Raw genomic sequence first — 12,236 nt, forward strand, 5'->3', positions numbered from 1 at the left:
AGCCGAAATGCCATCCCAGGAGCAGCTCTCGGGAGGCTGTGGGGCTCTTTCTCACGGCTCCATGGGCTGGAGGGTTGCAGACATCTCTCGGAAACCTGGGGGGACCAGTGCGTTGGTTTACATGCGACATGCCTGTGCGACCGAGCTGACCCGGCACGCCGAGCCTCGGGCTCCCTTCTCCCCCCGGGCCAGGCAGTCCCTTGCAGGAGGGTGCAGGAAATAATTTTTTTTTTTTTCACCTTTATTTCACAGACGGGAGGTGGAGGCGGAGGGGAGGAGAGGCGGCGCTGCCGAAGCCGTCAGTGGGTAAGAGATGGAGATGCTGGGGCCGGAGGGGCTGCCCCGTGGCACTGGGATGTTGGATGGGGAGCGGGCAGAGAGGAACCAGCCCGGGCGCTGCCTGGGACCCTGCGTCCTCTCCACTTCCCCGAGGGGACCTAATGCACCCCGCAGCCCCCCAGCCCATGCCCAGGGCTTTCCGTATGACCTCAAGGTGCTTGCGGGATGTGGGTGCTGTTTCCGCACCACCCCTTGCTCTCCTGGGGCGATAACGGGGTTTCAGTCCCTCTGGGTGCTGGGCACAGGGACATGCTGTCCTTCTCCCCCTGCCCCTTTCGGGTCCGGTGGTAGGGAGGGATGCCAGCATCCCCTGCAGGGATGGATGCCGTCTCCCCTCCCCATGCCACGGGAGCCCCCCAGGAAGCATTTGCCACGTGTGGGTTTGGGACCCCGCATGGGGACACTGTGCCACGTCCCCACGAACGCTCGTCTCCCCCAGGCCACCCGTCCTGAGCCCAGGGAGCATCGCTTCACCCGTCCCGGGGCAGCCCCGTCCCCGTCCCATCGCTTCCCCAGCGGGGTGTGAGATGCGGCCAGGCGGGGTGTGAGGCACCGCCGGGGCTTGTCCCCAGGGCAGCCGAGCCGAAAACATCCCTCGGAGCCGGAACCCCGACCCGCGCGATGCTGAGCCTCAAGTTACCCCGGCTGCTCAGCATCAACCAAGTGCCTAAGGTCAGAAAGGAGCTTTTCTTCCCCAAGCCCGAGGCTCGGGGGGATTTTGGGAGGTGATGGGTGGGAGCAGAGTGCTGGGGTGGCCATTCCCCTGGGGCAGACCACCTCCCACGGGCGGACACGGCTCTGTCCTCGCAGCAGGGCCCTGGGTCCCGAATCACGGGCACCCTCCTTTTGACGACCTTCCTTCCTTCTCCTCCCATTTGTCCCTCCTTCTCCTCCGACTGCCACCAGTGCCAGTCCTTGCCTTGCAGGGGTACCGGGAGCAGGGCATCCTCTTCGGGTATCGCCCCCCCAGAAGCTCAGCAGCAGACTGCCTCCTCAGCGTCTTCCAAATGACGAATGAGACCCTAAATATCTGGACGCATTTTGTGCCTGCCTGGTAGGTACCACGCTCTGGGTCTTCAGCATCCCTGGGAGGAAGAGGTGGGTCTCCGCGGTGGGAGCAAGGCTGGGGGAGCAGGGACAGGGGACGCCCAAGGGTGCGATGCTCACCTTCCTCCGCCCCACAGGTACTTCGTGTGGACCCTGGTGGGGCGGCTGCGGGGGCCGGGGGGCCGGGAGGACCCCCACGCCTGGCCCCTCCTCGCCTACCTGCTGACCTGCTGCATCTACCCCCTCGCCTCCAGCTGCGCCCACACCTTCAGCACCATGTCCACCCGCACCCGGCACATCTGCTACTTCTTCGATTACGCGGCTCTCAGCATGTACAGCTTGGGTAAGGACGGGCAAGTCGGCAGAGGTTTTGGCGGGGTGCCGGTCCCCAGCACTTCCCCGGGGCAGCAGGAGCCGAAGCACAGGGAGATGTCGGGGACGGGGCTGAACCCGCCGTGCTCAGACGGCTCATACCCATGGGACACGCAGAAACAGCGGCTGCTTGTGTCTAGCGTCTACTCCTCCTCCTCCCTGCAGCCTGGCGCTTGGGAGGGACCATGAAGCATCTCTGACGCCGCCACAAATAATAATTTGGGGCTGGGTTTCGTACCGGGCAGCCCCGGGACGGAGGTCTGGCTGTGTGACACTCCTCCGTATTTGTAGTAAATAAAATAAGAAAAAAAAAAACCACATTAAAGACAAATGCTGTCAGCAAAGTCGGTGGCACCGCGCTGGGAGCAAGCCCAGGGTAAGCAGCAGCAGCAGCAGCCAGGGTCTTCTCATGGCACGAGGCACCTCCGGCTCCTCATGGGAAGGTGTTTGCAGGAGCTGGCTATCAGGGCGTCTGCCTGATGCTCCACTTAGCTATTTAACCGCTCGTCTACCTTCATTCGTGTCTCCCTTTCCCGAGAGCGCCCAATGCCGAGTGCCAATTTGAAGGTTCACGGCTGCGCCCAGGAGGGTGCTGAGGGTGCCAGCGGGTCCTGGCACTCACCGGGCACCTCCTGTTTCCAGGGTCTGCGCTGGCGTACTCGGCGTACATCTTCCCAGCAGAATGGGTCAACAGCACTTTCCACCACTGCTACGTCCCCATCGCGGTGTTCAACACTGTCGTTAGCACCAGTCTGTCCTGCTATTCCAGGTAAGCTTCTGCGTTATCTGCCGTGATTGCTACAGCATAATCATTAATTAGTGTTATTAATAAAGGTTTTCAATTACAGGCTGTATTGTAACAACATGAGCGTTAAGCTCAGGAAGGGGAAGAAGGGGACTTTTGGTTTGGGAAACGCGCTGCACGTTGGCACTAGGAGAGTTCGATGATCCAAAATGCAAAACAATTGAAGTAGCTTTAATTTTTGACAGTTCAGAAGGTAATTTCGTACGGTGCACGCCTGGCAGGAAGATCCCCGCCGCCAGCGCCTCGTTTGGGCTGTTGTTTTCCTAACATCACCTGCAAAAAGGGCTGGGCTCCTGTGCACCCAACGTTTAAGCACGTGTTTAGGTTTAAACATGAGCGTGGTCCTGCTAAAGGCACGTTCAGCCTAAGTGCTGCGCGCCTGTGTTTGTACGTGCGTGTGTGTTTATATGTGCCTGTTTATACGCGTGTGTGTTTACGTGCGTGTTTATATGTGCGTGTGTGTGTTCATGTGCGTGTTTGTACGTGCGTGTGCGTGTTTGTACATGCGTGTGCGTGTTTATGCGCATGTTTATACGTGCGTGTGTGTTTATGTGCGTGTTTATGTGCGTGTTTATACGTGCGTGTGTGTTTAAACGTGTGTGCAACAGATTGGGAGAGGAGGAACCTCAGCATTCTCGCAGCCCATTGCATAATTTTTAAAAGCACGAGCAGCATTGCGTGCACGGTATTTTGTTCCTGAATGGCATTAGACAATTCGCTTGGAATAACTCAAATGTCTAAACTACTCGGCTGATTTCCAGCGATACGTGCCGCGCTAGATCTCCAGCTGGTTTGGTTTTTATTTAATTCATGGTAGATACCTCCCTGAAGGCTGTGTTTGTAAAGCACTCGGGTCTGTCAGTGCGACGACACGCAGTTTGCTTTGCAAAATGTACAATTCCTGTTTCCACAAGCGGTGCGAATCGTTTGGCGTTATTCCTTCCTTGTATTTTGGGCCGTCTTCGACGCGTGGTCGCCTGTCGCAGCGTCACGTAACCCCGGGGGACCCTTCTTCCCTGGCTGCCGCGGCCCGGGCAGCCCCCCAGGGCCCCCCAGCACAGGGCTGTGTTTCGACGCAGGGAGGAAGATGCTCCCGCGCCCTGGCAAACACAGCAGGAAGAAATCACGCTGCCCGGCTGGCTCTGCTGCAGGGCGGGATGCAGCTGAGCATCGCCGAGTCTTCCCCACAGGGAGGGTGCTAAGCTCTCGATATTCCTTACGGATCCTGCTAATTTGGCTCGTTTAAGTGTCTGTTGAGTACAGAAGGATTTACTCACCTTTTACTCGCTGGAGTAACTCCCTGGGGTGGAGGATCTGGATCTATCCTTGGTATTCCTGAGCAGTACTGCAAACTCAAGGATCTCTCTTGGATCACTCGGTGGATGACGCCACTTGGGGCTTGGTATTTTTCTCCTTGTATTCCTCATTTCTTTCTCTTTGTCTCTTTTCCCCCTCTTATTTTTGTCTTGTGCGTCTCTTTATTGTCTCATTAGATGGGCTTAGCAAACGAAGCTTACTGACCGTGTGCTAATCCTAGTACTTACCACTTGAAGATAACACTTAGGAAATATCAGCAACTTGAGTTCCAGATTAATTTGGATTGTTTAAAAAAATTCTTGATCTGCAAATTTAATTGTCAGCGTCTCTCTACTACAAAACTGTAAGTACAGTTATGTGAAAAAACATGCAACTATCGCTACGTGATAGAATAGCAATTCCTATTGGCTCAGGAATTTCCATTAGAGAAGCAGTAAATCCATCAAATGTCAGCTTAAAAAATAAAAAAAATCAACCCAAGATCCCTGGGTGAGCAGGAATACTGAACGTACCGTACAGGCGTGGGCCGGCAGTGCTGCTGGCTTACCCCCACGGCGCTGAGCAGAGCCCCCGTAATTCATCACCGCACCCCGCGCGCGCCAGGTCACGCCTGGGGACCGCGTTAGCCGTGGGGCTGCTGCCAGCGTCCCCGCGGTGGCCGCTCTCACCCCGCGCCCCTCTGCACGCCCCACGCGCGTGAGCATCTCAGCTGCGTGTGCGGCCCCCGGCCGTGCCCCCGGCCGCCCGCCTCTCTCCTTTCTCTCCTCTCGCAGGTTGAGGCTGGCGGGGCTGCGGAGGACAAGGGGGCACGGTTTTGCGCCCGCCTCTGCCCCGGTGCTTTCCCGGTTCGCGCGAGAGGCTTGTGCCAGGCTTGCACCCCGGGGTGCCCGAGCCGCAGCCGGCGGGTCGGGGACGGGGAGGCAGCGGGGCTGGCCACCCCCGAGACCCCCGCGAGGCCACCGGCGCCTGGGCCGCCCCGTTCCCTACCTCAAGGCGCTGCTCACCGATCGCATTCGCTTCAGCGTCACCCTCGGCTGAGTCACACCAGCCAAAACGTCCTTCCGAGGCAGGGGGTGGATGGACGGGAGCGGACCCGAAACCAAATTGCGCAATGGGCGGTGATGCGACCAAGCCAGGCGCGCTCGGAGGGGACCTGCCCGGGCACTGCGGCTCCTGCCCGGCTCGCAGAGGGCTCAGCAGCAGCACAGCAATGCTGCCGGGCTGCTCTGCCGACCGCACCCTGGGCAGGGCTCTCTCGAGGGGCCGGCAGGGTCCGTGGCTGCTGGTGGCCCCGGACGCACGTGTCCCTGCCAGGGACTGGGGTCACTCGAGGAGAGAGAGGCGAGCGGCACGCCTGGCCGTTTCGGAGAGGTTCACACGAGGGAGGGAAGGGCTCCTGACCCCGGCTGAGCTTCTGCACCGTGGCCGAACGCGGCGGCAGAGTACGCTCAGCCTCTTGCATGCACCCCGTGAAGGTCGACGGGCGTACGGGTTAATGCAGAGGAGGATGCAGCGATGTGATGAAGGCAGGGACTTGCAGTGGGGCATCCAAAGAAAGGCATTTGCTAAGCTGCTGCACCAAATTTCATCCAACATCTCGGGAAAATTCTCCAATCCTAGGTGGCTGGTTCAGTCAACAGTAAGAATTTTTGTTTGCTTGGTTTTTGCATCCTGTGCCCTAGGAACATGGGATTGCCAAACAGGGAAACGTGCAGATGGACTGAAATACGTGCGTTTATCCTTTACGTGCGCTAGATACCCCCGTCACACTGAAATAGAGAGCGTCCGACTGCATCCCCCCCCAGTGCAGGACGAGCAGCCGCGTAAAAGGTTTCTTTCATGCTGGAGGATTTGGCATCTCCCTGCGGACATCCCCATGAAAGCAGAAAAACCTGTATGGGCTTTTCACGATGAGAACAGAGTAGGCTTGAACTCTGCTACATCTCACACCGTCCTCTGTGAATAGGGCACTGTCCCCAGGGTTACCGTGCGCCTGGCCGCGCGCCCAGGCTGCGAGATGGTGGCTCTGTTTTGGCAACAGAAGAGCGCAGGTTGGATTGGTGCGCGGCCGAAGGAGTGGGGAGATGGTCTGGCAAGGGTGGGCGCAGCACCGAGCAGCAGCGTGTGAGCAGGATGGGAGTACAGCGCCGGGCAGGTGAAGCCACGGTAGGAAAATCCAGTAGGAATCATGCAGAAATACAGGAGAAAATAGAGCAGGAGGCATCTTCAGCATCATCGCACCTCGAACGCTGTGTTCAGTGCTGGGCCCCTCACCACAAGAGAGACATTGAGGGGCTGGAGCGTGTCCAGAGAAGGGCAACGGAGCTGGGGAAGGGTCTGGAGCTCAAGGCTGATGGGGAGCGGCTGAGGGACCTGGGGTTGTTCAGCCTGGAGAAAAGGAGGCTGAGGGGAGACCTCATCGCTCTCTACAACTGCCTGAAAGGAGGGGGTAGAGAGGTGGGGTCGGTCTCTTCTCCCAGGTAACAAGTGATGGGACGAGAGGAAATGGCCTCAAGTTGCACCAGGGGAGGTTTAGACTGGGTATTAGGAAATTTTACTTGACTGAAAGGGTTGTCCAGCATTGGAACAGGCTGCCCAGGGACGTGGTGGAGTCCCCATCCCTGGAGGTATTTAAAAGCCATTTGGATGAGGTGCTCAGGGACATGGTGTAGTGGTGGGCTGGGCAGTGTTAGGTTTATGGTTGGACTCGATGACCTTAAAGGTCTTTTCCAACCTCTACGATTCTGAGATTCTGTGATTCTGTGATCATCATGATGTCTTCTGAGCAAGCCTCAAGCTATGGTGGAAGGCCAAACCCAGGAGGAGCGAGCCAAAAGCCCTTCTGCAGTTAGTGGCTCTTGAGCGTAAGTTGGATTGTCGGGGTTTCAACCCCTGTTTGGGGTCATATTGATAGAGCCCTCTGCTTTGCAGGCAGGTCTGTTGTAGTTCTGCTCAAGTTAACCACCCTCTTTCCACATTGGGCTAAAACCCTATCAAAGCCCGTCTTTCCCAGCAGGGAGGCATCGGAGAAAGAGGTTTTCTGTTCCCGGTCTGGAGCTCGCGTGGCTGGGAGGGTGATGGGCTGGCTGCTGGAGCCTTCCCCGTGGCAGGAGCATCCTGACACCCGCCCCGCTGCCCCCCAACTGTCCCCGTGGCCGGAGGGGCAGGAGGAGACACGGGGCGCGTCGGGCGTGCCGCCTCGCCGCGGGCGGGTGGAGAAGCTGCTCGGAGCAGGCTGGCTGGCGGCTGTGCCGGCGCGCGGTGCGGCTCCCCTGCGCTTGCCATCGCCAGGTTTCGTTTGAGTTGTGACCCCTGTGCGGGAAGAGCAGGCTGGGGGCTCGGCGACCCAGCTCCAGGTTTTATAATGGGTTTTTTGGGACCTGGGCGGTCAATTCTTTCATGATTTCAGCTATGAAGTAGGTCCTACATTTCAGCAGCGTGATTTCCTGGGGAACAAACTGCAGAGTATTACTCCCCATACAGAGGCAGGCTTTCCTCCTCATACATAGTATGATTATACCCAACAGGCTGCTTCTTCCATTATAATGGTGATGTCGTTAAAAAGTAACTTGTTAAATTAATTTACTTTGATTTTCAGTAACTCTCTCCATGCGTTCTCTGAAATGACAATTGCAAAGGCTTGGCAGGATGTAAAAAAAAAAAAAAGGATGCTGCGACATTTCATGCGTTTCAGCCATAAGCTGCAACACAGCTTCGTTAACAAACAGTGACGATCACAGCCTGAATGCTGCATTCCCTACGAAGCCGTCCAAACCAAGGCAGATGTATTCTCCTTGATTGCTGGGCTCAGAAAGCTCGGATTCAAAACCGAGAGTGAAAACTCGGTTAAAAACAACTGCAGGGGCAGCAGCTGTTTAAAGAGCAGCTCTGTTCCTAGCTGCTGATGGGTAACGGGTAGTGAGCAATGGTAAAGGAAGAAAAATCAGCCCCGCCGGGATGGTGTAAAAAGGGTTGTTTGCGGAGCTGCAGGGATGCGCCTGCGAGAGGCAGAGCACGTAACAGGGGAGGATAGCCCCTAAATCCTTCCTCCCCCAGCTCAGGGCTCAGCCAGGGAAGGCTCAGCCAGGTGAGCGGAGGGCGGTTGCAGCTTTCATACCCTCAGCGCACAAAAAGCACGTTGCTGTGGCTGAATTCAGGGCCATCCGTGGGGAAACGTAGGTGCAGTCTGCGTACTGCAATCCACAGTCCCCAGCAAACGACTGACAAACAGAATCCGGCGCTTACGTTAGCCTCGTCTGCCGTGCTGTGCAATGTGAAATACCCTCTCTCTGTTCCTCTAGGTTTCTGGAGGTGGAGCGGCCCAGGTTCAGCAAGGTTTCCCGCACGCTGGCCTTTGTGTACCCGTACCTCTTCGACAGCATCCCTCTCTTCTACAGGGTACGCTTCCCAAGGCCCTTATTCACAGCACCAAGACATTGGCGTGCTGCAGGGTTGGAAATATCAGCTGCTTCATCTTAGTCTGAAAATACTTGGGAAAATACGCTAGCCTTTTTTGTTTGTTTTAAAGGAAAACAAACTCCTGCAGGAAAAGAGATTCGGTTATTTTTTCCTGCACCTATTGACAGGCAGATTCCTTCCACTTCAAAGCGCCGTGCTCAAACTTTGCCTGTGCTGGAAAGTTACTGCCTTTGAACGCTGCTACTTTTCCAGTTCCTAAACTGGAGCGGGGTGGGAATTTTGCTGCAGGGAGGTCTAAGGACAGGAGGTGCGGGGCTGGGATTTGCATGAAAGGGAGGTGACAGCTCTTGTACCGAGCCCTGGGTCCTGCACCACGTGTCCTGGTGTTGGGTGATGGGCAGCCGGAGACGATGGGGGCTCGGGGAACGGCAATGCCTCCTTTAGAAACGTGTTGTTCCCCTCTTTCCCTTGCACGGCACCCCTGCCCGGACACGTCTCTGCTGCTGCAGTTCTACCTGTGTGCGGCAGAGAGCTGCACGGAGGCTGCGATCCTGGTCCACTACAAGCACACCGTCTTTGCCTTCCTCACTTGCTTCATCTTCGCTAGCCATCTGCCGGAGAGACTTGCGCCAGGACACTTTGACTATATTGGTAAGTGCCGAAAGGGTGAGTTGGTATTGTTTGCTCATTATTTTCAGAAAGAAAGCGCATTAATGCGTGAGTGACTCCCAGAGGTTATAATATATTCCCTGCTGGAAATTTGAAGTGTAGTTTTACATACAAGATACAGCAGCCCTGCCTAGGAAAAGTGGGAACAGCTCCGGAAGCGTGCTGTTTCCAAAATGCTTCACAGAGGGTTTCATGACTGCAAAGCACTCATTTCTCATGCAAAAAACCTCACCTGTGGCACAGTGGTGCTTCACAGTGCCATGTCAGGGCACTGCAGGAGCAGCCACCAAGGAGACCGGTGGCAGTCCTGGCCGCGTCGGGGTTTTCTCTGTCCCCCCGCCACGCCGAGCACAAGTGCAGTGCTCCTTAGCACGGCGCGTGTGCCAGGATCGCAGCAGCGAGCTGCACGTCCCTCGCTTCCATTACAGCCGGCTGCATTTTGGAAAGGAAGATCTCCGTGCTCTGGTGGCGCAATGATAAAAGCCACAGAAATCAGTAGAATAAATATTTAAAAATGCGATGCCCGGAGGCAATGGATGCTATGCAGAAGGTCTGCTGAGCCCTCACGGCGGTGTTTTAACGAAGCCCAAGGAGTTTCTTGGTGAGTGCTTCTGGCTTTGTTGCAGGGCACAGCCACCAAGTCTTCCACGTGTGTGGGATCATCAGCACGCACTTCCAGATGGAGGCCATCATGATGGACATGGCCGAGCGCCACGACCGGCTCCTGCCCCCCTCGCTGCTTCCCTCCTCCCGGCAGACTCTCGGGTCGATGGGCATCTGCATGGCCGTGAGCCTGGCTGTCATCGGGCTCTGCTCCATGTCCCTGCGCTTCATGCCAGAGCCTCTGCAGAGAGAAAAACCCCATGGGCATTAGGCTTCGGGTCTAGATAGCGTTTATTCTGCTCCACAGGAGAGACCCTAAACAATACGTGTATGGTATGGATGAGGAGGAGTTTATTTGCCTGCGCTCTCTGAGAAAATGTTTATTTAAACTTTTCTCAAGAGCAAAACATATTGCACTGGGTTTTGTACATATAGCTTTAAAGCTGGGAACAGATTATGAAGTGCTTTTAATCAAGTTGCTATTTCACCACAAGAAATATTTAAAATAGTCTTAACTTTTTCTGTAAAAGGGAGATAAGTGCTAATACTTTCCAAAGCAATAGGCATTCATCAGGACTGCCTTACGGAGGAATCAGGGAGGCGAGTGAACGTGGATAACGCTGGTCATCTGGTGACACAGATGTCCTTGTCATCAGTTTAGACCGATAGCCAAGACTCCTTGGCGAAGGCACGAGCAGGGGCTCTCCCAGGGGTTCCCTAACTAAGGTTTGCACCTTGAAAGTGGCATTATTTTGGAGATTAAAACCTCAAATATCCGTGTTACGCAGCCTTACACTAAACCCAAGTGCCTGACAGATGTGGGATTGAGAGAGACTAGAGTTTGCCTATGTTTTAAATTCAGCTACTTTTAATCATTACCCGGAAAGAGTTATTCTAGAAGAACTCGCCATGGGATGTTCCTCCAGAATAGCTTTTTTCTGGGTCCAATTCCGGTGCATAGGTAAGTCCTGGGAAATTAATTCCCACGGGAGAGCTGAGCTCCTGCTTGCGTGGGCGATGCGACTGCCCGGCGGCTGACGCAGCCCCAAGCGCAGAGCACGGGAGGCACCGACCCTCCCTCCTTGCACCGGACACCTCCGTCCTGTACTCACAGCTTCTCCAACCTCATTTGTGGCATCAAACGCAAATGGAGGAAGAAATATCTGCACCCGCGAGGTGACGACGTGGACTTCCTTACAGGCACTGTTTTGTGCCGAGTGTTTAACCCGGGTGTGAAGCCGCGCTATTCAGCAAAGGTGTTTGACACCTTGTTGAGGGCGGTGGCTGAGAAATTCATGACTGCCGCGTCGAGGCATCCTCTCCCAGGCGTTTCTGGAGGCAGGATACTGGGCTAGACGGACCCTTGGTCTGAGGGCGTGACTGATGGTAGAGCCACCACCTCTGCACCTCTCTAGTTTCTGGTCCCACTCGCACAGAAGAATGTTTCTCCTTTTATGAGTGAATAGGATGGGGGTGTCTGGGGAGAATAAAACATCAGCTGAGCAAGAAGTGGCAGTCTGTACAGCCTAGAGACGTGAGCGTTGTCGGATGAAAGGCAAGAGTTAGAACAGCTCAGCTGGTAAGGCACGGGGGGTCAAACCCTGTCATTTTAAAGCATTTCCAGAGTTCGATCTCTGCTCACCCAGCAATAGCCTTACGCTCAGGCTGGCTCCTCGCTTTCCTTTGCTGCTGCACGTGGATTTTACAGGCAGAAGCAGAGAGCTCTGGGGAGAGCCTGGAGGTCTCAGCCTGGTCCGGGGCGAGGGGGAGGCAGCCCGCGGGGAGAGCTCGGCCGGTGGCTCCAGCGATGGAGGTTGTCACGTTGGATTTACCTAACACGGCGCGGGAGGTACAGGAACACGTGATGCAAAGATTACTGCTAGGGAATGTTATCAAGCTTCTTGATAATCATACGGGTGTGTAATTTGTTTTGTGTATAATTACCTCTATCAAGGTATAATTGATGCACTTTTGAGTGACAATACAACGGCTCGTTAAATATATTATGGGACAAAGAAGTCTTTTGAAAAATTGCTTCCTTTTGAAAGCTGACCAAGATTTATATTAATATTTATAAGCACTGGAACATAATTGTTTATTCAACAGTTTTATTTCATTAAAAGAGAAAACTAATATAACTATCGCACTGATATATGCTAAGCTGATTTGTATAGTTTCATAAAAATACTGTCTGTGAAAATTAATCACTTCAGAGATAATTGCTGATAATTGCAAAGCTTATTTACCTTGTGTACTCGTGTGACTGGAAAGGAATCTGGCTCTGCATGCAAGACATGATTTAAGAGTCTGTAAAATTTACATGAATCATTATAACTTTTTTCTTGGTTGTTTAACTTCTGAATTTGGGAAGTCCTCTCGTCCTCTTCAGGTGAAATTATTTGCAGGAAAACTACATTAAAAAATATAACACCGACTTACATTACCAGAATCCCTCTGGATCCTGCGGCGCGTTGCACGGACCCTTTGTCTGGTGCATACTTTACATACTAAACGAGTGAATGTTTGATCTTGAAGCAGCACAGGTCAGCCAGATTTCTTGCTCAGTTGGAGGCAGGCCTTCAAAAAGCTATTCAGTGTACGAAATTTTATTCACATAAAGAAATAAAACCTCTGTGTCAAATCGTTACGGGTAGATAATACAGGA

The 12,236-nt window shown here is 54.5% G+C and overlaps 1 protein-coding gene across 1 annotated transcript; it reads left to right on the forward strand.

Moving 5' to 3' along the window:
* Positions 1-249: 249 nt before the first annotated feature.
* PAQR5 (progestin and adipoQ receptor family member 5) lies at positions 250-12,201 on the forward strand. The gene is made up of 8 exons (XM_075506450.1): positions 250-306; positions 779-1,011; positions 1,266-1,393; positions 1,524-1,729; positions 2,401-2,527; positions 8,182-8,278; positions 8,809-8,950; positions 9,595-12,201. Exons 2-8 carry the CDS (start codon positions 961-963, stop codon positions 9,840-9,842), a joined length of 999 nt encoding a protein of 332 aa, XP_075362565.1. The 5' UTR covers positions 250-306; positions 779-960; the 3' UTR covers positions 9,843-12,201.
* The last annotated feature ends 35 nt before the right edge of the window (positions 12,202-12,236 follow it).

Source organism: Mycteria americana, chromosome 6 (genome assembly GCF_035582795.1).
Source record: "Mycteria americana isolate JAX WOST 10 ecotype Jacksonville Zoo and Gardens chromosome 6, USCA_MyAme_1.0, whole genome shotgun sequence".
Taxonomy (NCBI): Eukaryota; Metazoa; Chordata; class Aves; order Ciconiiformes; family Ciconiidae; genus Mycteria; species Mycteria americana.